Source organism: Pogona vitticeps, chromosome 5 (genome assembly GCF_051106095.1).
Source record: "Pogona vitticeps strain Pit_001003342236 chromosome 5, PviZW2.1, whole genome shotgun sequence".
In the NCBI taxonomy this organism is placed as follows: Eukaryota; Metazoa; Chordata; class Lepidosauria; order Squamata; family Agamidae; genus Pogona; species Pogona vitticeps.
Genome location: NC_135787.1, coordinates 17787573 through 17811777, shown reverse-complemented (window position 1 = coordinate 17811777; position 24205 = coordinate 17787573). Strand labels below are relative to the sequence as shown.

At 39.2% G+C, this 24205-nt stretch overlaps 1 protein-coding gene across 6 annotated transcripts in view; it reads right to left on the bottom strand.

The window, feature by feature from the left end:
• The window catches only part of SMARCAD1 (SNF2 related chromatin remodeling ATPase with DExD box 1), a 55807-nt gene that overhangs the window by 15050 nt on the left and 16552 nt on the right, over positions 1 to 24205 (bottom strand). For 4 of the 6 annotated variants that reach the window (XM_020798662.3, XM_073001944.2, XM_073001943.2 and 1 more), the window contains exons 6-11: positions 22361 to 22455; positions 21122 to 21205; positions 18018 to 18102; positions 16506 to 16562; positions 14116 to 14510; positions 25 to 227 (exon numbers count right to left, since the gene is read on the bottom strand). In XM_020798662.3, the coding sequence (XP_020654321.3) occupies positions 25 to 227; positions 14116 to 14510; positions 16506 to 16562; positions 18018 to 18102; positions 21122 to 21205; positions 22361 to 22455 (919 nt within the window). Of the gene's footprint in view, positions 1 to 24; positions 228 to 13469; positions 13844 to 14115; positions 14511 to 16505; positions 16563 to 18017; positions 18103 to 21121; positions 21206 to 22360; positions 22456 to 24205 lie in introns of those variants that run through there. The other 2 variants (XM_078394566.1, XM_073001947.2) reach the window with 2 other exon arrangements.

The following is a 24205-nucleotide window of genomic DNA, read 5'->3' as shown; positions in this document are numbered from 1 at the left end:
AACTAAAAAAACAATCATGCCAACCTTTGATTCAGAATGGAAGGTTGTTCAATGTTCCATCCACCTCCTCCATCTTCAGTGATCTTTGTCACCTGCTTGGTCAGTTTATTTGAAATCTCTTCACATTTATTCATAAGTTTTAGCACAACATCCCTCTCTTTCAATAATGTCTTGCAGTTCCATACAATATCTTCTGACAAGCCATTGGTCCTGCACATTTTTGTGAACTGAGAAAGGAAAGAAAGAAAAAGCCATTGGTTCCAAATACACAGGGAAAAAACCCAAAAGAAACCTGAAGAAACTCACATCAGTATGCACCAGACAATCCAGGTGTTCCTCTAAAGCACTGAGCTGAGTGCAGAACAGAATCTCTAGGAATGGTTCCTTCTGCAGGCAATGGAACTAGAACCAAGGGAACTTCCGTTCTGGAGGAGGAGGGCACTTCACTGATTCTTCTTTTTCTATGCATCCCCCCCCAGGGCCACCTCACACTGTGGAAATACATGCCCAACCCTGCAAACTGTCACACCTCACCTCCCCTAGGTAAAGGTAAAGGTTCCCCTTGACATTTAGTCCAGTTGCGTCGGACTCTAGGGGGCGGTGCTCATCCCTGTTTCCAAGCCACAGAGCCAGCGTTTGCCTGAAGGTGGTTTCCGTGATCACATGGCCAGCGCGACTAGACATGAAACGCCGTTACCTTCCCACCAAGATGGTACCTATTTATCTACTCGCATTTTTACATGCTTTCGAATTGCTAGGTTGGCAGGAGCTGAGACAAGCAACGGGACGTCACTCCGTTGCGTGGATTCGATCTTACGACTGCTGGTCTTCCAACCTTGCAGCACAGAGGTTTCTGCGGTTTAAACCGCAGCGCCACAATGTCCCTTTTTTAATATCAACTAGGTAAAATTTTTTGTCCAGTCGTGTTTGACTCTGGGGGGGCGGTGCTCATCGCCATTTCCAAGCCATAGACCCAGCGTTTTTGTCCGAAGACAATCTTCCGTGGTCCCATGGCCAGTGCGACTTAGATACGGATGCTGTTATCTTCCCACCGAGGTAGTCCCTATTTATCTACTTGCATTTGCATGCTTTCGAACTGCTAGGTTGGCGGGAGCTGAGACAAGCGATGGGCGCTCACTCCGTCACGTGGACTCGATCTTATGACTGCTGGTCTTCTGACCCTGCAGCACAGGCTTCTGTGGTTTAGCCCGCAGCGCCACCACGTCCCTCCTTTTATATCAACTACTCCATGGAAAATCATCCAATTCACAACAGTTTTGCTGTGCACAACTCTGTATCCAAACCACAGGGATACATGTCGGCAACATAAAAGGGCATTAAAATGTCTGGTATTAAAAAACATCCAGGAGTCTTGAATATTAAAGGCTCTTTGGGACTGTATCTGTACAAGATATCCACCGGTCACGGCTGGCCCACACAGGGTAAGAGGCAGGAAGCAAGTGTAATTCTTCTCCATCTTCCAGAAGCTCTTATATTCTCAAACTCTTGCAATTCAGCAATGGTATTTCCTGGACAGGGAGAGCCCAGGGCATTAGTTCATGCACCGGTACCTTTCCTGTTATATTCCTGCAAAGACCTCTACAAAGAGCTGTCCCTGAAGATTAAACAGAGCCTGAAACTAAAGCTATATATAGCAGCTAGATCACTGAGAGAAATATCTAACAGAAACCATGTGAGACCAGTTGCAGGAATTTAATAAACCCACTAGTTCAGACTATACAAATACGAATACCCCCCCCCACACACAGATGGACATAATGAGGGGACCGGACTGTCCACTCACTGTCTGCTACTGCCATGGGCTCCGCGCTCCCTTCCTGTCACTCCAGAACTCATAGTCGATTAGCCACTCCTGGCAGGAAGCATGGTGACAAGCCTCTCTGCCAGGTCAAAGAGTGGCTCACAGATCAGGTGCCCTGGAGCGATAGGAAGGGAGCACGGAGCCCACAGCACCAGCAGACGGTGAGTGGACAGTCCAGCCCCAGGGGGTCAGACCCTCGTTATGTCCACCTGTGGACATAACATCCACCCATCTCTAATTCAGACTACTACTACTAGTAGTAGTCTGAATAAACATCGACATCCTGGGCATCAGTGAACTAAAGTGGACAGGAATGGGTGAATTCAGCTCAGATGATTATCATATCTACTATTGCGGGCAAGAATCCCGTAGAAGGAATGGAGTGGCCCTCATAGTCAACAAACGAGTGGGAAAAGCTGTAATGGGATACAATCTCAAAAATGATAGAATGATGTCAATACGAATCCAAGGCAGACCTTTCAACATCACAATAATCCAAGTTTATGCACCAACCACCACTGCTGAGGAGACTGAAATTGAACAGTTTTATGAAGATTTACAACACCTTCTAGAACTGACACCAAAGAAAGATGTTCTTCTCATTCTAGGGGACTGGAATGCTAAAGTAGGGAGCCAAGAGATAAAAGGAACAACAGGGAAGTTTGGCCTTGGAGTTCAGAACGAAGCAGGGCAAAGGCTAATAGAGTTTTGTCAAGAGAACAAGCTGGTCATCACAAACACCCTTTTCCAACAACACAAGAGGCGACTCTATACATGGAAATCACCAGATGGCCAATATCGAAATCAGATTGATTATATTCTCTGCAGCCAAAGATGGAGAAGCTCTATACAGTCAGCAAAAACAAGACCTGGAGCTGACTGCGGCTCTGATCATCAGCTTCTCATAGCAAAATTCAAGGTTAGACTGAAGAGAGTAGGAAAAACCACTGGGCCACTCAGGTATAATCTAAACCAAATCCCCTATGAGTACACAGTGGAAGTAAAGAACAGATTTAAGGAACTAGATTTGGTGGACAGAGTGCCTGAAGAACTTTGGATAGAGGCTCGTAACATTGTACAGGAGGCAGCAACAAAAACCATCCCAAAGAAAACGAAATGCAAGAAAGCAAAGTGGCTGTCCAACGAGGCCTTAGAAATAGCAGAGAGGAGAAGGGAAGCAAAATGCAAGGGAGATAGGGAAAGTTACAGAAAGTTGAATGCAGACTTCCAAAGAATAGCAAGGAGAGACAAGAGGGCCTTTTTAAATGACCAATGCAAAGAAATAGAGGAAAATAACAGAAAAGGAAAAACCAGAGATCTGTTCAGGAAAATTGGAGATATTAGAGGAACATTTCGTGCAAAGATGGACATGATAAAGGACAAAAATGGGAGGGACCTAACAGAAGCAGAAGACATCAAGAAGAGGTGGCAAGAATACACAGAGGAATTATATCAGAAAGATGTGGCTATCCCGGACAACCCAGACAATGCAGCTGCTGACCTTGAGCCAGACATCCTGGAGAGTGAAGTCAAGTGGGCCTTAGAAAGCCTGGCTAACAACAAGGCCAGTGGAGGTGATTGCATTCCAGTTGAACTATTTAAAATCTTGAAAGATGATGCTGTTAAGGTGCTACATTCAATATGCCAGCAAGTTTGGAAAACCCAACAGTGGCCAGAGGATTGGAAAAGATCAGTCTACATCCCAATCCCAAAGAAAGGCAGTGCCAAAGAATGCTCCAACTACCGCACAATTGCACTCATTTCACACGCTAGCAAGGTTATGCTCAAAATCCTCCAAGGTAGGCTTCAGCAGTATGTGGACCGAGAACTCCCAGAAGTGCAAGCTGGATTCCGAAGAGGCAGAGGCACTCGAGACCAAATTGCTAACTTGCGCTGGATTATGGAGAAAGCCAGAGAGTTCCAGAAAAATATCTACTTCTGCTTCATCGACTATGCAAAAGCCTTTGACTGTGTGGACCACAACAAACTATGGCAAGTTCTTAAAGAAATGGGAGTGCCTGACCACCTTATCTATCTACTGAGAAACCTATACGTGGGACAGGAAGCAACAGTTAGAACTGGCTATGGAACAACTGATTGGTTCAAAATTGGGAAAGGAGTACGACAGGGCTGTATATTGTCCCCCAGCTTATTCAACTTATATGCAGAATACATCATGCGGAAGGCTGGACTGGAGGAATCCCAAGCCGGAATTAAGATTGCAGGAAGAAACATCAACAACCTCCGATATGCAGATGACACCACTCTGATGGCAGAAAGTGAGGAGGAATTAAAGAACCTTGTAATGAGGGTGAAAGAGGAGAGTGAAAAAAACGGTCTGAAACTCAACATCAAAAAAACTAAGATCATGGCCACTGGTCCCATCACCTCCTGGGAAATAGAAGGGGAAGATATGGAGGCAGTGACAGATTTTATTTTCCTGGGCTCCATGATCACTGCAGATGGAGAGAGCAGCCACGAAATTAAAAGGCGCCTGCTTCTTGGGAGGAAGGCGATGACAAATCTTGACAGCATCTTAAAAAGCAGAGACATCACCTTGCCAACAAAAGTCCGAATAGTCAAAGCTATGGTTTTTCCTGTCGTGATGTATGGAAGTGAGAGCTGGACCATAAAGAAAGCAGACCGCCGAAGAATTGATGCCTTTGAATTGTGGTGCTGGAGGAGACTCTTGAGAATCCCCTGGACTGCAAGGAGAACAAACCTATCAATTCTAAAGGAAATCAACCCTGAGTGCTCACTGGAAGGACAGATCCTGAAGCTGAGGCTCCAGTACTTTGGCCATCTAATGAGAAGAAAAGACTCCCTGGAAAAGACCCTGATGTTGGGAAAGTGTGATGGCAAGAGGAGAAGGGGACGACCAAGGATGAGATGGCTGGACAGTGTCTGCGAAGCAACCAACATGAATTTGACACAACTCCGCGAGGCAGTAGAAGATAGGAGGGCCTGGCGTGCTCTGGTCCATGGGGTCACGAAGAGTCGGACACGACTAAACGACTAAACGAACGAACTACTACTACTACTACTAGTACTACTACTAATAATAATAATTTATTGTCATTGTAAGTATATACACAGTATACCCATACAACGAAATTCACAGACACCCAGAGACCAGACACATGCACACACATAAAATTCCCCAAACACTAAAAGTCCCCCACTAAAAATACAAACATCTACACCGCAGGCCAAGTAACACAGTCCAACTAATTATTCACTACTGGTGGTCTTTAAGCTCATTATTAATTGCAATTATAGCTCTGGGATAAAAACTATTCAGAAAACGTGTGGTCCGAGTCTTAATTGTTCTACGTATATCTTCTGCCAGACGGTAACAGTTCAAAAAAGTTATAAGCAGGATGGGAAGAGTCTCTCAGGATGCTGTGTGACTTCCTCAGACAGCGGAATGTGAATATGTCATCCAGGGTTGGTAGCTGGAGCCCGATGATATTCTGGGCAATTTTAATGGTTCTCTGTAGAGCTTTTTTGTCCGCTACAAAGCTACTCCCAAACCATGCCAGAATGCCATAGGTTAGGACACTCTCAATGGTGCTACGATAGTATGACAGAAGTAAATGCGGAGATAAATTTAACTTGCTGAGCATTCTCAGGAAATACAGCCTCTTCTGTGCCTTCTTCATTAGCATGTTGGCATTTATAGTCCATGAGAGGTCCTCTGAGATGTAAGTTGTAAAGATGTAAGATGTAAATTCTACAATGAAAGGAAAATGGTTTTCTATCTGATGAAGGGCTCAACATTTTAGGGGTTCCATTTTCTCTAAATGGGAGTAGTACATAATGGTGACAATTCTATTTCAGTTTATGTTTTTACCTCAAATTATATCTCTAGTTCAGCTAATAAAAGGACTGTCATATTTATTTCTCTGGCCTGCATACTCAGGAGCCAGCATATTATTCTCAAAGGAAGATAATGGTTTTGAGTTCCTGTCAACCTTTGTATTTTCAAAAATGTGGGTCAGCCATTGCGCCTTTGTCCTGGAATGACAAAGGCAAATGGATACTTACAGTACCTACTAATGACTACTGCACCCAGCCTCTAATCTATATTTTGAGACAGAGTCTAAAACTGCAAACCTCTCATGATTAACATTAGGCCTAATTTGAGGGCTTCCTTCATTCCACTTAATCTGTTAGATATAGTCAAAAGCATATACTTCTGTGCCATTTTGGTCAATCCTGGTAAAGCCATTGTCCAAATCTAGATATTCAGATGCAATATGGCACTAAATACCAACTGCTGGGAGCCAACAAGGAAGGGAAGAGAGCAGGGTGAGAACCTGGGATGGTCCCAGAACCTGAATTTTCCCATCCCAAAAACTATTATACTGGATAATCTCACAAGATGGGACTAAATACATTCACATTATGTGTGAAATGTTGGAAATGCCGCTTACATGATACTGCATGTGTATTTTTATGAAGGCAAAGTCAATGTGGCTGTTATCTGTTCATAGCCATTACTGATTGATACATATATTTTTCTGCCAAGGCATATGAGACTGTTTAAAATATCAAAACAAACATTGAAAAGTTACTAAATATGCTTTGAAAAAGTAACAGGATTATGTCAGGTTGTTGCATTTACAGTACAAAGTAGGTATTTTAAGTAATTGTCAAATGTGGGAAAAAGTTGCCCCTACACTTCTATCATGAAACAGTTTCATTCAGCCATGAAATCTAGAAGGCACTGGCCAATACCCTGTTTATGCCGGCATAATATAAAGATGTGCCACCATAAACATGCCACGCATTACTCCCAGCAACAAGGAACTAATTGCATGATGGAACTGTGCAATCGGTCATGACTGATAGTGCAATGCACTCAGAAAAGAGTTTCAGAGATAGCACTTCTGCCTTGGCGTTAGCACAACTACCACATGCACAACTTTGATTTGCAAATGTATTGTTACACAACAGGATTTTGATGGCTGTGCATTTTCATCTTTCACAGATCTGTGGATTCGCAAGCAAGCAGTCCAGGCTCCCATCTTCATCCTGCTTTCACTAACAGATATGGGTCAACAAAGTAGGCAATACTTAGGGAAAAAATTCTAAGGGAGACCCTATTGGGGCAATAAAGCCACACAGCTGAGGAGGTAGGAAACAAAATGTCACAGTTGTATTGTTACTGATAAACAGACTTTTTGAAAGGATTTATCTAATATTACTATCAACATTTACATATTTTTAAAATAATAAAATAGTCTTATGAAATGGACTCATGTGCTCCTGCCTTTTTATGCTGAACCAATTCTTACTAAGACCAAACCCATTAATTTTATCAACACTTTTTATCATTTTTAGCTATCATATCTATAGTAGACTACTGTAGAAAAACCTAAAGTTTATATTTCAACAAGAGAGGGCACTCTCAATACAGAGTTGAAACATGGTTGGATTACACTGAAATAGTTCTACAATGTCTGGGTGCACCTTTATTTTTCATGCCTGAACTACAAAGGATAACGTATGGATTATTCACATCCTTGAAAAGATTAAAAACTAAAATGTTTTTATAGCATTTTCTGATGATTTGCTTAGACTAACTCACCAAATTGTAATGGTCAATAATTATAGCAAAAGGCTGCCATGTATTAAACCATCATTTCCAAAGATGTGAACAGATGCCTTCTCATGCTGTACCTCCCATGTAGAAATGTGAGAAATGCTCTTTCAAAGCCAAGCCAATCACCTTGGACAATACTTGTCATAGACCTGGCTGCTATTCTAAGACTGCCTCCAGCATTAGAGAACCACCCTCCATGCCTGTCTAAACACATAAGTGATTCAAGGATACTAAGGAAAGAATGCAAAATAAGCTACATTTTCCTAATCCCAAAGCTGTAAGAGTCTCGTTGAATTCTCTGTTCAAAATTGCTGAGAGATAAGCATCTGTGACTCTATTCTATAGAAGTTAATCTTCTGTAAATGAACAGGCCTTTTTATTATTCAGTTTTGCCAACGTGCAGTTTCACAACTACGGCTCCAACAAAACATCTTGTGAATAATTATCGCAATGTACTCATCTTTTTAACACTTCCTTTGAACCAAGAAGATGATGGGATCCATAACTGCAGTACTATGAAATGATTATACAGAGTTCCGGCTGTAGCTAAGAGGCTAAGGAATTGAAAATTTAAAGCTCCCTGCATACAAAAAGCTAGTGTAACAGGCAAACATCTCAAGAGAAAATTCTTCCCTAATATGCATGTTTTCTATTTTGAAAGTGACTGTTGTATATACGGAGAATTAAAATTATAATATGAAGCAGTGGTCATTCTCATATTCTTCTTCATGTGCACCTACCTACCTATACTACACATATCATACCCAAGTTAGGTGCTTTATCAAATGCTGAATTTGTGTAGTAGTCACCAGGTACAAGTACCAGGACAAAGAAAGATGACCATACAACCTGTAGAAGTAGGGTGTTTACATACACAGGATGAATTTGAAGCACAGAAATACAGCTTACAGTATGAATACATCCACATAAAACACAACACAGTAACTAGCAATATGGAAGAGCAGAAATTTTCAGTCATGAATACAAATGACCGAGTTAATGATTAACCTGAACAGAAATTCCATCTGCACTTTTATGGGCAATGCAAACATTTTTTTTTTTTTTGATTTTTAGACCACCCATCTGGCTACCAAAGCCATTCTGGGCGGTTTACAAATTTCATCATTATAAAACAACAATACAAAGAATAACTGATTAACAACTTAAAACAAAGTAAAAAATAACAAAAATAATAATAATTACAATAATAAAAGGAGGGTTGAATGTGTAGTTGTTAAAAGCATCACTGTATTAAGAAGTCCTAGAGTCCAGGAAGGCCTGCCTAAACAGCCATGTTTTCAGTAGTCTTTTGAAGGTTCCCAGTAAAGGGGCCAGGTGAATTTCAGGTGGGAGACTATTCCAGACTTGCAGAGCAACTACTGAGAAAGCCAGATTTCTATTTGTTATTTTCTGGGCCTATCTCGGGGTCAAAACTCTCAACCGCCCAGCCTTACAGGATGGGCAGATCTAGTGGGAAGGAGGTGTTCTGCCAGATAGTTAACTGGATCCTTAACCGCTTAGGGCATTATAGGTTAACACCATCACCTTGAAGCTGGCATGGAAACAGACAGGTAACCAGTGCAGGGCAGCCAAAGTGAGGGAAATGTGTTGATGTTTCCTTACCACACTCAATAATCTGGCTGCCGTATTCTGAACCTGCTGAAATCTCCATAACAGCCCCATGGGCAGCTGCACGTAGAAAGCATTGCAATAGTCTAATCTCGAGACTACCAGTGCATGAACCAGTGTGGTGAGGGACCTACTGTCAAGGTAGGGACACAACTGGTCAATTCACCTTAGATGGAAATAGGCAGAGTGGGCCACAGAGATTGCACTGATAGTGCTGGGTATGCCCAAGCTGTGAACCTTATCCTTTGCAGAAAGAGTGCCCCCCAAAAAGAAAGGGAAGCCCCCAAACTGCAAACACTAGAGGCACTCCCCTCAGGATTTCCATCTTGTCTGGGTTCAGCCTCAGTCTATTATCCCTCATTCACCCCAGCGTGGTGTCCAGGCAGCACTCAAGGGATGGGAAGGTATCCTCTGCAGAAAGGTGAAAGGAGAGACACAGCTGGGTGTCATCCACATATTGGTGATACAAAGCTCCAAAACTCCTGATGACCTCTCCCAGCGGCTTCATATAGATATTAAATAGCACTGGGGAGATTATCGACCCCTGTGGGACTCCACAATTGAGAGTCCAAGGAACGGACAGCATCCCCCCCAAGCTGTACTCTCTGAGGACAGTCCTCTAGGAAGGACCAGAGCCAGGCCAAGGGCAGGTCTCTGATCCCCAACCCAGAGAGCCTCCCCAGGAGGATACCGTGGTTGATGGTATCAAAGGCCACTGATAGGTCCAGAAGGCCCAACAAGGGTGTTCTGCCCTTATCAGCCTCCCTCAAAAGGTCATCTTGCAGGGCCATGAATGCTGCAGTTAACAGTAATGTTGTTAATGTCTTGGCTGCTGCTAAGGGACCTGTTTCGGTTATGAGATTATACACTTCGTCCCCTCATTTAATAATTAAATGTTATGTCAGTACCAACATTTATCGTGATTTATATAAAGGATGACTTGCTCTTAATGAGAGTGTGAAACTGGTCCTAAAAGTGATTCTCACAATTCATGAGTTGCTACTGAACTAAAAATGAATAAGGACCTAAGATGATTTCTGGATGAAAGGAAAGGAAAAAACAAATCCCATGATATGTTTGCTCAGTTCCCTAACCCTGACATAGGGAAGCAAAATTTCTGAGGAGTATGTATAGATATAATAATAATTATGTGCTGTCACTTTGAACCCAACTTATGGCAATCCATTCCATGGTTTTCTACAGAGTACTCACATTACTCCCTTCTTCTGGATGTGCTCTAGGACTGTGCAGTTTACCCTAGGTTACATGTATCCAAGTTGGTTCTTTTCCCAGGAAGCACAGTGGACAAACTCCTAACTTCTGGCCCTGCCAATAGGTATCCAACTCACTTAGCTGCCTCACCAGCACATGTTTTGTTACTTCATCCTTAAAAGAAAGCAAACTCTAAGCAGTTCAATAATTCCTGTTCTAAAGATAAGTCATGTCTGATTTGGCCTTAATTATTATTTTCTGGGCTATTACTTTAATGGAACTTACACAATTTAATCTTATTTACGTATTTATTTATTTATTTATTGCATTTATACCCCGCCTATCTAGTTGAACGACCACTTAATCCTTGTGTAAACTAATTATTTCATATAAGTAAGTTATTATTAAGGGGCATTGCACTTGCAAAAGAACGTTTTATCACTTTCAAGCATACAGAATTTGAAACACTTTCAAGCTTTGATTTGGCAGTTTTGGTGAAACCTTTCGAGAAATAAGTTTACACATTCACAAAATACTATTGAATTTGAACCCTGAACTATCAACAGCTTAGGCTGAATTATTTTAAAATTACAAGTACATTTTTATATGAGATTGTACACTCTAATAATTATGCTAAATGCCAAAAGCTCAGGATGGCATGAAAATAACATTTATAATCTTTAATGTACATCATGTGAAACCATCTGTTATAAAAACTATTTAATTGGTTTTCATGTCAATCTGTTAACAAATGTTTCCAAGTTATAACAAGAAGCACTTTAAGCTGTTATCCAATAAGAGCCCTATGAATAATAAGACCTGATAAGATCCAATTTACACATTGCTGTTGAAGTTTTAAGTGTAGAAGTTGTTCCATTTGGTAAGTATGGTAACAATCTTCCTAACTCTTAGAGCAGTACAGCAATAGAACAAATTATCTTGGGCAGTGGTAAGGCATTCAAGAGAAAATTAGAGTTATCTGTATTGGGACTCACATTTAATAGCTGCCCAGATAGTTTGTAGCCAGATTAGCAGAAGGATCACCTTTGTCTGCATTTTGAGGTCAATTTTAGAGGGCCTTCTTGTAGATCCGCCAGGGAATGTTTCACGTTGGGGGGCACTATGGATATGACCTAATCAGTGATGACTGCTTATTGTAAAAAAAAAAAGAAAATCTCTCAGCATCTCCAAATTGTGGTATTCTGTATTATTTACTATATTTCGATGTTGCCTTTCTCCCAGCAAAGGGAATCAAAGATACATATTTCATGTCACCCCATGACTGCTGTATGAAGTGTTGTTTGTAAGAGAAATAGATACACTTTGCAACCTACAGAAAGTTGTCTCTCCCACACAAATCTTACAATTGGCAGAAAATGAACTTTTACAGAGTAAAATGTAACATTTTGTATTTAGGGCAAATCTGCTTCAAACTTCATGTTTCTGTCCATGAGGAGGAAAGAAAAAATAACGATTTTATCTCAAACAAGACTTCCCACTACTTCACCATAATCATCAATATGCCTTGAAAAATGTGAGGCCCATTTTATCCCTCTATAAAGATATAAGTGGGCAAAATGAACATAATCATTATGTCACATATGCTTGCACTGAAAGGGCATCCTTCTTTCAGAGGAATCCATTTCATTGGTAAATGGGAACATCTGGGGGCAATTCAGTGCATTTAACAACGTATCTGTTAGTTAATGAGGCATACTTTCTACTAACATAATTGCTGTTTTATGGAGAATAAAAAAAGATAAAACTACGTGAACAGTTTCCATAAATAACTTTAGAATTTATTTCTTCAGAAAATGGTTCAAGCAGCCTTCATTGTTGGATAGATGGGCACTTCATACAGCATAATGCTTAATCACATAACTGCAAAGCTGCAAGGATATATATATATATTTGTTAATGTTCATTCTGCTTCGGCATATTTCTCCATTTATTATCATTAAAGGATGCTATTTCTTAAATAAGAGGGAGTTTTTGATTCTCCTTTGAATGATCTTCCTGGAGGGAGAAGGGTTTGCTTTCTATTATATTTTATGTGAAGACCATATTGTTCTGTTGTACTTTTAGTATTTTTATTGTTGCCTTCTAGTGATATTGTGGTGACTGGTTCAACTTGCATTTTAATGTTACAGTGTATTGTTTTAATTCTGTTTTAATTAGAATGAGTAGGGGGCAATTTATAAATACATAAAATATGTATTTTAAGCTATAACTAAATATGAATACATGACTAAATATGAAGAATAACACTAAATATTCCTCACATACATATATTAAAAGCAGATAGAACCCTTTTCTTCTTTATTTACAACTTCATGCAAATATGAGGGATAAATTTAAGCATACTGCAAAGCATTGTCTTATTAATGTATATCAAAAAACCTGAACTGCTAAACAAGCCCTAACTACAGTTAGAAGCTACTCCCTTTTTACACTTTCAAAAACTGCACTTCATTAATGTTGCAGGCATGTAGCTACAGCAGCTGTAGATTTCTAGGGTGCTGACAAACACACCTTTTATGAAAAGGATTTTGAATCCAAACAGGCCCACACAACTTAATTTTATAAAACTATTTCAGAAAATAGCAGCCCTTTAGCAATTTCTTTTCAAAATAATCTGTTCAGGCAAAGCCCGACATGTTTCAAAGGGACAGATGTTCCATTCAAAGTCAAAGGCTTCAGGCAAAACAGTCTCCGGAGAAGCCTCACTATAAAGCTGTACTTCTGCGTTTTCCACATATGTGCTTTAAAATATACATGGATTTCTGTCCAGAAACTTGACCAAGCTATCTTACATTGTTATGATGAAATGCCTAGCATATAGTCTTATACCCAAAAATGCTTCAAAAACACTTAAAAAGTATTAAAGCAACAAGAATGGACACAAATAATTCTACTTAGAGAATCCCTAATTCCTTGTTTGGAAAAAGCAATTTCAAAGAACAAACACTATGAACAACAGCTACTTGGAAAAAAGGCCTCATTTTCAATTATTTTTATAAAACCAAGTCAAACAGAAATTGCGCTGTCAAAAATATTGGAACTTCACAATTTGTCCTTTGAATAATTAGCATTTCCATTCACAAAGTCAGACTGTTCACATAACCATGAAGCACACAAGAATGGGAAATATCTGAAAAATAGTAAACTGACATTTGAGACAATATACCAAGTACTCACCAATAGTTATACTTTCTTCTTTCCACTTCCATGTTAGGATGTTATGATACAAGTACTTATACCACTTCATAAAATGGTCACGTTACTTAGTTTAACAAAATCAAGGTTAAAAAGACAGTAGGTGTGTGTTAAGGTTTAATCGAGGAACAAGAACAAAGTAATAATCAAAAGAACCATTTCTTCAAAACAGGGTTACTTAAAATAGTCGTCCTGGTGTCCTCAATAATGGAACAACCCAGGATGTTGGCTGTCGGTTCTCTGAAGTAGGTGCAGTAAAAAATTTGCTACCTTCTTGCTTTCTGCATGGTTTTTCAGCTTCAGCAGATCAGAACAGGCTAGCAAAGAACAGCTTCCCAGATGAAAGCTCTAAATTCTTCTTCTGCAGTGAAATGAACCAAGTTTCAGTGTGCAAGAGTGACTGACAGTTTTTGCCAGCCAATCAGATTGTGTTTTTCAGAAAAATCACCCCTTAATTCATTCAAAATTAGGTCATCTGACACTATTTGAAATGCTATTGGCTTAGACTGAGCATAGTGTATTAGCCTAAACAGGAAAAGGCCACCCTTCACTGCCTTTTTGGATCTAAGAAATGCTTGACTGAATTACATACTGTGGATATTTAAAATAAAAGGGAATGCATACTTACCAGAGTTTCCCAACAATTAAAGGGACGGAGTTCTATTATTCTCTGAGCCTTTTTCTGAGAACACTGTGGAATCAAAGTGAGTTCACTAAGTGAAGCATCTTGTAGAAAGCGAAGTATTTTAGCTTTGTAACCATCTTCCATCACTTCATCACCACTGCTATAGTCCTCATCAAGGGAGCTTCCAGCTTCTGATGCAGACTCATAGTCCATATCTTGGGAGTCTTTTTTAGTGCTCCAAATTTTTTTCTTTTTATCTTTTCTCCTGAAGCCATTCTGAGATTTTGTGGAAGATTTCTCTTTGAGCTTTACATTAGTGTCATTCTGGTGATAATAGGTATTATTAAAGGAGACCTCTTTTCCATTTGAAACTTCACTTTTGGAAGGATATTGTGCATCTGTATATTCAACATAAACAAAAAAGGAAGAGAACTTACCAGCAGCCAGTGAAGATTAGGTAGGGAACTACATTATGCCAATGTCTACATTCTGGAACATACTGCCATGACCTCACATGAATTTATTTTACCCACTATCTGGTAGCTTTCCCACAATCACATCTTAGTTCTTTGATACTTAAGATAATCCCAGCTGAATACTATGCAAGTGTATCTAAAAATTTATGTATTACTTGTAATAATACATAATTTTTTAGATACACTTGCATAGTATTCAGCTGGGATTGTCTTAAAGATACTTTAATACGATGAGTATAAATTCTAAACCTAGGAATAACTATTTGTTTTCCAAGTGCTACATAACTCTCACTTGATTAAATCACAGCATTAGGCTGTTTTGTTTCTTTAACGTTACATTTTTCTTAAATATAATGTTTCATCACCAGGACATTTATTGCCTGTTTTATACATAAACATTTATTTTGTGTTTTCAAATATAAATCTGCCACTCAACACTATGCACTAACAGTTAAACAGACTCCTGGGCTAGGAATCAAAGCACTTTATGAACTTTTATGTAATCATATTTACTCATTATTTAGTGTCATTTGTACGCTGCCTTTCCCCTGATGAGGGGAGTCAATCATATTTTGATTATGTTAGATATTTTGTACATGTGAAATATTTCAGGAAGTTCGTGCATACGTTTCATACCCAGTTATCTTTTCTGTTCTCTTTCTAGCAGTAGGATAACTACCACTCTTATTTATATTTCTCAGCAGCAACATACATTTTTACAGGGTCAATCACAACACTGAGTTTTGAAACGAGACACTGCTGTGAAACAAGTTCCACCATAATAAATAAACTTTGCATTTTAAACCCTTTTGGAATACCAATTTAATAAATACACCAAACATATACAATGTGAATGCATATTTGAATCTTTACAGAGGCAAACAGAATGGATGTATCAAGGATGTTAATGTCCTATATTTACAAAATGTCCACTACAGCATTTGTATCCATTAAATTAATTCACTTAACACTTAAAATAAAAATTAAAGGAGCCAGCATGTTTATAGATGAAGCAATACATAATGAAGTTCACTGTGTATCAGGGACAGGATGAAAGAATGGTGAGCTCAAGGATGCTTAACGTGTGTTTCTCAAACAGCATGTCTCTTATACACAGCAAACTGGTTTGAAAACTGAGAAGACTTGCTGACATATGTAAGTGCGCTACGAAAGAGGAAAGCAAAAAATTCCATTTGCCATTTAGAAAACCAGTCCTGACTTCATTGTTTAAATGCACCAAAATTATATCCATATTTAAAGATATTTTAGCAGTACAATTTCTTTAAGAGCAACAGTTAGAACACACATCCCTGCTCCTTATTGTCATTATGTGAAGGGGGCAGTGCACTTGCAAGTTTCTTGTCCTAAAATATGATACTAGCTCTTTCCATTTTTATCTTTGAGACAGCCAAAAGGTTTTGGGCCCTCTCAACATGCTTATTCATATGGGTATACTGCTGCCCATTACTAGCACAGACCAAGCATGATAAACAGTGTATGATATCAAAATGAAAAGCTGAATGGATGAGTGTCTAGGCTGTATGTCCAGAGATTAATGGTATAACATAGAGAAATGAAAAGAAAAGGCTGCTTCAGGAATCTTAACTGTATCATAAGTTGCTATTCAGAATTGGCTATTTGATTAGAACCCCATCTAAACAGTCATTTTTTTCAGAAATCAGAAAGATATTTTTCCACATTACTACTGACTGACTTCTTATGATACAGCTAAGATTCCTGAAGCAGCCTGGCTCATAGAATTAGCCCCTTTGGACATCAACCTGAGAGCAGAAATAAGACCACACTTGTTTAGAAACAGCACATGGACTTGTCCTAAAGTTTTGCCATTCAGGCAGAAAGTACTGTACTTCCGTTCACACAAAGTCCCACCCTGCTTTAGTTGCCCACATCACATACCATGCTCTTTTGAGGGTGCCTCAAACCCCATAAGCAGATTTTCAGGAGGCACAGGGACTACAGAGGAGGGAAAGACAGAAAAGCTGCATAAATGCATTAACTCTGAAAGCCCAAAGACTCATCTGACTAGTATACTAACAGTTAAAACACAAAGATGTAGTCATTTTCACGCTGTTGTTTTTTTTCCCCTAACAATGTTTTCTTTTAAGATTGAAAAAGGACAAAGCAAACAATATGCTGGTGGATCCAAAGAGCTATGAAGCAGCTTTGGTGGCAGCAGACATGAGGCAGTACGTGCCAGCTGTCTAGCAGAGAAGTTTTAACCGAAAATTTAAAAAGCATTATCTTTGAATACAAGAATTAGTATTTCGTAAGAGTCAAAAAAGGGCAGGTGTGAAAATATATGGATCCATCTTAGCAGCACTGTGTCAAGCACTTCAGTCTGTGGTTAGAATGAAACACACAGGTGCCTGCCCACACAGCTTAGGATCTAAAAGAATCAAAGACCAATAGTAGTGATGAACGGGCATTAATGAAGAAAAGTAGCTCGTCAGAACATGTAGGACACCTACATTTCTAAAATAATTTCATGCTTTCAAGCTGATTCCGACTTATGGTGACCTTTTTCAGGGTTTTCTAGCTACAAAGTACCCAGCATCAGTCTACCCTTCTTTTGTTCTGGGATGCTCTGGGATCATATAGCTTGCCCAAGGCTGCACAAGGTGACTCTTCTCATAGGCACACTGGTGAATTGGTTCCCAGCCCCTGGATCCGCTCAGCTAGCTAACTATGCTTCTACCTCATTCTTATACACAATTCTTATACACTTCTGAATAATTGAATAAAGAGAAGGAATATTCTTTTTTTATATATATATCAGGACTCTGCAGAAGCAATGTAAAGTTAATGAGACTTTCTGGGTGCTCTCTCTGCACATTCAGCCTCACCCTTATTTCAGCCCTACTCAGAAGTCCTTTGTGAAATCCTTTCAAAGGTCAAAAATTCTCAGTGAATAACAGGTCCTCAACTTTTCTTCTTCTACAAAATCTTTGATGGTAAAAGGTAGATTTCTGCATTGAAAACCATTATACTTATCTTCCCACCATTGAAAACCACATTACTACAACAAGCTATTCAACTCCCTGTGAAAGATAAAACATACTAAGGGAGTTTTAAAAAAGATTTGTACTTCTTCTATTAGTGTCTCTCTCTCTGTTGATAGATAGATAGATAGATAGATAGATAGATAGATAGATAGATAGATAGATAGATAGATAGATAGATAGATAGATAGATAGATAGATAGATAGATAGATAGATAGATAGGTAGGTAGGTAGGTAGGTAGGTAGGTAGGTAGGTAGGTAGGTAGGTAGGTAGGTAGGTAGGTAGGTAGGTAGGTAGGTAGACAGACAGACAGACAGACAGACAGACAGACAGACAGACAGACAGACAGACAGACAGACACTGTAGATAGATCTAATCTGTATTAATGAAACAGAAGTAATTATTACCCTCTTGATCTTCCATGAACACTTTCAAAGATTCCAGAGCTTCTTGATATATCCAGTTGTGTTCCCGAAGTACATCTCTCAGTTCCTATTCATGAAAAGTATTATAAGGAATACTGTATAGTCACAACAATAATAACCTATAAAAAGTAACATAATATCACAACTACACAATCTTTTTAATCCATGCATATTTAAACACTATGAACGTTCACATTTATACCTACAATGAAAATAAGCAACATCCCATTGTCTTTTTATGGTGTTTTTTTTTTCAATTTTTTAGTGTACTGTAGACTGAAAGAAAAAAAAGCAGCAAAGTATTGAAGTTCAAAATGTTACACAATAACTTGCTAAAAGCCTGTTGTGCAACTGGTTAAGATATTTCCACAGACATTATCTGTGCATGCCAAGGCAAGTGACTCAGTATGCAACAGATACAGTGGTGCCTCGACTTACAAATGTCCCGACTTATGACCAATTCGAGTTAGGACCAGCTCTGGCCACAAAATATTGCTTCAACTTGCAAGTGGAGCTTCGAGTTACGATAAGAAAAAAAAGGCAAGGAAAAAGGCGGGGAATTCAAACTGCTAACCATTGATGGTGAAGAGGCTGCTTCTTTGTAGCTCTTTCGCCCCAGCGGTTAGAGAGTGTGCATTCGGAGGAGGCTTCAGACTGCCTGGTAAGGTGCTGCTTTCTACTTTTTAAAAACTGCCTGTTCTTCTGGGTGGGTTTTGCAGTGTGGTTTTGGGCTGGGGATTTATGTTTCTGTGCTGTGATGGGTCTTGCAGCCTTTGTTTTTTGGGGTGTTTTTTTTGCATTTCCGATGGGTTTTGCAGGGTTTCTTTGCTTTTGGGGTGGGGTTTTTTTTATTTCTAATGGGTCTTGCAGAGTTTGCTTTTTGGTTTTCTTTCCTTTTTTTTCTTTTTCCTTTTGCATTTCTGATGGGTCTTTCAGGGTTTGTTTGCTTTTTGAGATTTTTTTCCTTCATCAGGAACAGATTAATCGCATTTCTGATGGGTCTTGCAGTGGTTTTTGTTGTTGTTGTTGTGATTCTTTTTCCGGCCGGAACGCATTAATTGCGTTTCAATGCATTCTTATGGAAAATGGTGCTTCAACTTACAACCATTTGAGTTGTGACCATCTTTTGCAACAGATTAAGTTCATACATCGAGGCACCACTGTAATGCCTACAGAGATTTCTTCACTTGAGGCAATTTGTCTCTAAAACTACGCCTTTTGCAAAAATGTGCAAAAGGATTTCAGCAAGTATGTTTAGAAGCTGGTAATAATGTTCTATTCTTTTTATGCTGGCTGTCTGTTCGCTGAATCTTGCTAGGCTTCTCTAGACAGTGCATATATTAACAGTAAATCCCTTCTCCAATTGCAGATCCTTATGCAATCAAAACAATAGCATTCAATGCAGCATATTTTAAAGCATAGATTTGTAGAAATACAGAAAAAGAAAACCTGATGGCGAATACTCTTGCAGAATTCTGAATTCTGGTTAAAGGGAGAGAAAAAATCCAACGAAAACACCATGGCTGAAATCATCCCTGGTACTGCACAGCTATGAAAATGTCGTAATTTTTGGAGGCAAAATGGCCCAAGTTAAGAAATTATTGTAGATTTTTCAAGTTGTACAAAACTGAGAACACAATCAATAGTGTCTGCACTCTACAGTAATTTCTGAACTTAAGGCAATTCTCCTTCCGAAGTTATGTTTTTGAGTTATGCCAGTATAACTAGGCAAGACTATCTCGGGCCCCTTTTCTACTGAAAAGAAGAAAACCTAGAACTTGAGGAAGAACTCAATCAAGGAAGAATGAAATGTAGTAAATGTCCTGGAAAGGGCCATGGCTCACTAGAATCCTGAAAAATACAGTGCACATGGTAATATTCTGATATAAGTCTGAGGAGTGTCATTTATTTACATTTTAATTACACAAACTAGACTGAGAACTATGTAAAACATAAAAAGATGTCTAGACCCTGGAGGAGTACATTCATATGTGTACTTACCACAAAAAAGGGTCACTAAATTCCACGGACTAAGTGTCCCTGGGATTACAAATTTAGGCCCAGTGGAAAAGCCAAAATTCATGTTTTGATTACCGTATTTTGCGCTCCATAAGACGCACCTCAGCATAAGACGCAGCTAATTTTTAGAGGAGGAAAACAGGAAAAAAAAATCTGAACCAAATAGTGTAATAAAGTTGTATGGTATCTCTATAAGCAAAGTAGTCCCACGTGAGGAGGTCTACTACTTTATATAATACATTTTGAATTATGTTCACCATTAGGGGAGTGAAGTAGACACCCCAAGGAACAATACATCAGTGTAAAGTATCAAAAATTCAGGTTTAAGATACCATTAGAGTGGGTTGCTCTGAATAGTATGACAAATCTCAAAAGAACTAAAAGCCTTTCACTCAGTGAGCAACTGAAACAAATCCTACTTTTCACCACCAATGCCTCATGTGCCCCTTAATGTCACCAGTCAGCAATCCAGCCAGGAATTCCTCTGTATTATGTTATTTACGGTACTTGGACGAGTCTTCTCCCTTCCTCCGTGGAGCTCTCCTCTCTCTTCCCCCCTCTCCCTCCCTCTCTCTCCCTCCCTCCCTCTCCCTCTCCCTCCCTCCCCCTCTCCCTCCCCCTCTCCGTCCCTCTCCTCTCTCTCACTAGAGAGAATCAAACGCAATGTATTTTCTTCATAAGACGCACAACTTTTCTTCTCACTTTTTTTGAAGGGAAAACTGCGTCTTATGGAGCAAAAAAATACGGTACATCATAATCACTAAAATTCTGTAATAAGTCACAACCAGAGCAGGCCCATTGAATCAATGGAACTTTGATAGCTGCTGACTCACCAAATTGCTACTGATTCAATGGGCCTATTCTAATTGTGACTTACTACCCAAATTCCTATACTTACAGCTGCCAGGCAGGAGGGAAAAGATACACTGCCATGTTCCAGAGGATCAAAGTGAATGGAATAATTTAGGTTCCTTTGAAGCTAATGCTAGTAGCTGGAATATGGATTTATGATTTTTTTCTGCATATGAGTTATTCAAAACATACATTTTGTGCCAAATGCAACATACCTCTTTATCCAAACTGGGAAATTCTTTATGTAACTTGCTAACCAAATGTTCACGCTTTTCCCACTGGTTTTCAGGACTCTGCAACTATGTTTCAGAAAAATATTAATTTATTTTACTGCTCAGGCTCATTTCACTAAATAGAAAACTGCAATTCTACGTCTCATCTTTACATGCTTTTTGTACAAAAAACAACCATAATAACAACATGGCAGCTACTGCTTAATATCTATGGGTTATGATACACACAATCTCTTCCTCCAACGGAAGCAACAAGCATTTCAGATCTTCATGCCATCAGCACTTTTCTCAGCATACCTGAAGTTTGGAAAAGACCACAAGAAAAAAGGCTCAAGAGAGCAATCACTTGCTCAACTATATGTAATGTTTTTCAATGAAGTGACTTGGAGGTCTGGCTACTAACACAGAACACTAAATGCACAAAAGGCATATACTTAACATTCCCTCTGAGACAGGGGTCCCCAACCCCTGAGCCGTGGACTGGTACGAGTCCATAGCCTTGGAAGGACCAGACTGCTGGGACAGGTGACCGGTGAGCAGGAGTTGAGTTGCAAGCGAAGCTCTGCCTCCTGTCTGCCTCCTGTCAGTGCGCTCCTATTAGGTTCTAATGCCGCTGCTGATCTGACAGGAGGTTGAGCTTTGCTTCCCGCTCCCTTCCTGCTGCTGTTAGATCAGCTGTGCCTGTGGCATTAGAATCTAATAAGAGCCCACGTTCCTATTAGGTTCTACGCTGCTGCTGATCTAACAGGAGGCAGAGCTTCAATTGCACCTAAGCTCTTGCTCCTGCTCGCTGCTCATCAATACACGTAATGAGCCTGATTCAAAGCTATCCTCCAACAACTTACTGCATAACAAGTACACCCCCTCCAGCCTTTGGGAGAGTGGTCTTCAACTAAACCAGTCCCTGGTGTCCAAAAGGTTGGGGACCTAAGGTACGCGTATGCACAGAGCTCCACTGCAGCTATGTGTGGGCAGCCAGCACCTGGTTTGTTTACTTCCTGTTTTGGATAAAGGCCCACCCCACTCCCCACGTGCACAAGGCAAGGCTCCTGTGCAACGGGTATGAAAATTAGAGGAAATGTTGAACATACTTATGATAACTACCAACAACAGATTTTTGTAGCAACCATCTCATCAACAATTAGTTTAAGACATGAAAACAGAAAGTCCTTACAGATTATTATGTCCTGGTATGTAAAGAGAATATGACCAGCTACTTACAGGATCAAGCTTTTTCTTTTTTGGACTTTGGTCATCATTTTCTTCAGGACTGTCCGCAGAACCTTCTTCAAGCTTCCTCTTTCGGGATCCACCTTCTAAAACAAATTAGTGTGTTTTTTTTTAAAGAGAAAGAAAATACTTGTACTATAATATATCACTTCAGGCTTCTTTGGTCCTTTCTGCAATTAAACAAACTAGTTTTACCTGAATAATAAATAGAGAATACAACCAAAAAACAAAAACAAAACAAAACAAACAAAATTTAAAAAACCAACAACACTAGTACAGGTCTTTCACTGAACTCTTATAAGCCATACCTGTCTCTAGGTAACCACTGTACCAAATATAAAGTAATAAGAGCAAAAACATACATTCACACAAACCCATTCAATATCGTAGATTATAATGTACTGAATACTGTTATGAGAGTCAGTTGAGAAATAAGTTCCACTACTGCTATTAACATAATCAACCAAAGGAAATCATATGTTGAAAAAAAATCAATTTGAGTGGATGGTTGTTTAAGTGATTTAATCTGATGAGTTCATTTTTCCATTAAAACCAGAGATGGATACAAACCATCAATTCAGAAGTTTGTGTTAGTTCGTATACTGACTCAAGAGGTGTTTGGTGGTTTCTGGCTGCACGTCCGCCGGCAGGCACCCACTCAGAAGCAGCACCCTGGCTTCTCTGCCCTACCTCCTCCAGGCCCTGCCTCTGAATGGCACCAGCTGGCAGAGGCAGCGCTGGAAACTGCTGAACACCTGTTGGGCAAGCCACCAAATTGGTGTTTCATGCCTATCTCTACTCCTTAAAGTTGGATGAAATTAAACTGAATTCAGTCTTGTTGCAAATAGCATGCCAATTTTCATGTGATATGGATTTCCCCAGATCGCTTTCCCAGATGATCTGGAACCTAATTTACAACCACAATGGCACTCATGTCACGATTTAAAATTGTATATTGAAATAATTAATGAGGACATAGAAAAACTGTCCTAAAAATAAAAGTACATTTTAAAATGTGGCTTGCTAAAGGCAGTAAATACAATTGGCAAAATCTCAAGCTGAACAAGGTCTGATAGCTGAATTGGTTTTTTTTTACAACTTAGACAGCTGATAGCTGACTCTTTGTAGTTCCACTGCATTTATAATACAATATTTGGGTCTTCTAAGAATTTAAGGTTTCAAATTGTTGATAAAACGGACCCCTGAAATTTCAGCTTTTGCAAAATATCTAGTCAAATCATGCATATTATCAGTAACAAGGCAACTTGCCAGATATGAAATAACAAATTTCTGAAGTTAAAAGCTCTACTGGAACAACTGAGATTTCCCCCCTGGATTTCTAAGCTCTTAGATTTCCAAGCCTTGCAGATAAGATTGATTTAATGGATAAACTAATGGTAAGGGTACAAATAACTGCCAGAGAATCTAGTCAAAGCAAAAAGCAAAAAAAAAGTCAGGAAAATACCATGAGAGGGGAGAAAATTCTGCAGGATTTTTGAAAATTGTTTTTAAGATACGCCTATGTGATTTTATAATTGCTTATTGCTCTAATATCATTTTTTCCTTATATATGTCTAAGATATTTTTCACAGATGTAACTTAACTGTGAGTTAAATATTTTTAACTTTAGAGAATATGTCTTTATAATGCTTTTATGTTTAGGTATTTTATATAAATTATAATATTTTACCTACAACATTATGATTTTATTTTGAAGCACCACATTAATTTTGTTGGAGCATTTTGTGTTTAGTTAGAGTTGTTATATTTTTATGTAGTTCATTAAGTTTTTATATTCTTATTTTTACAGTTCTGTGTTACTTTTTATAGTTAATT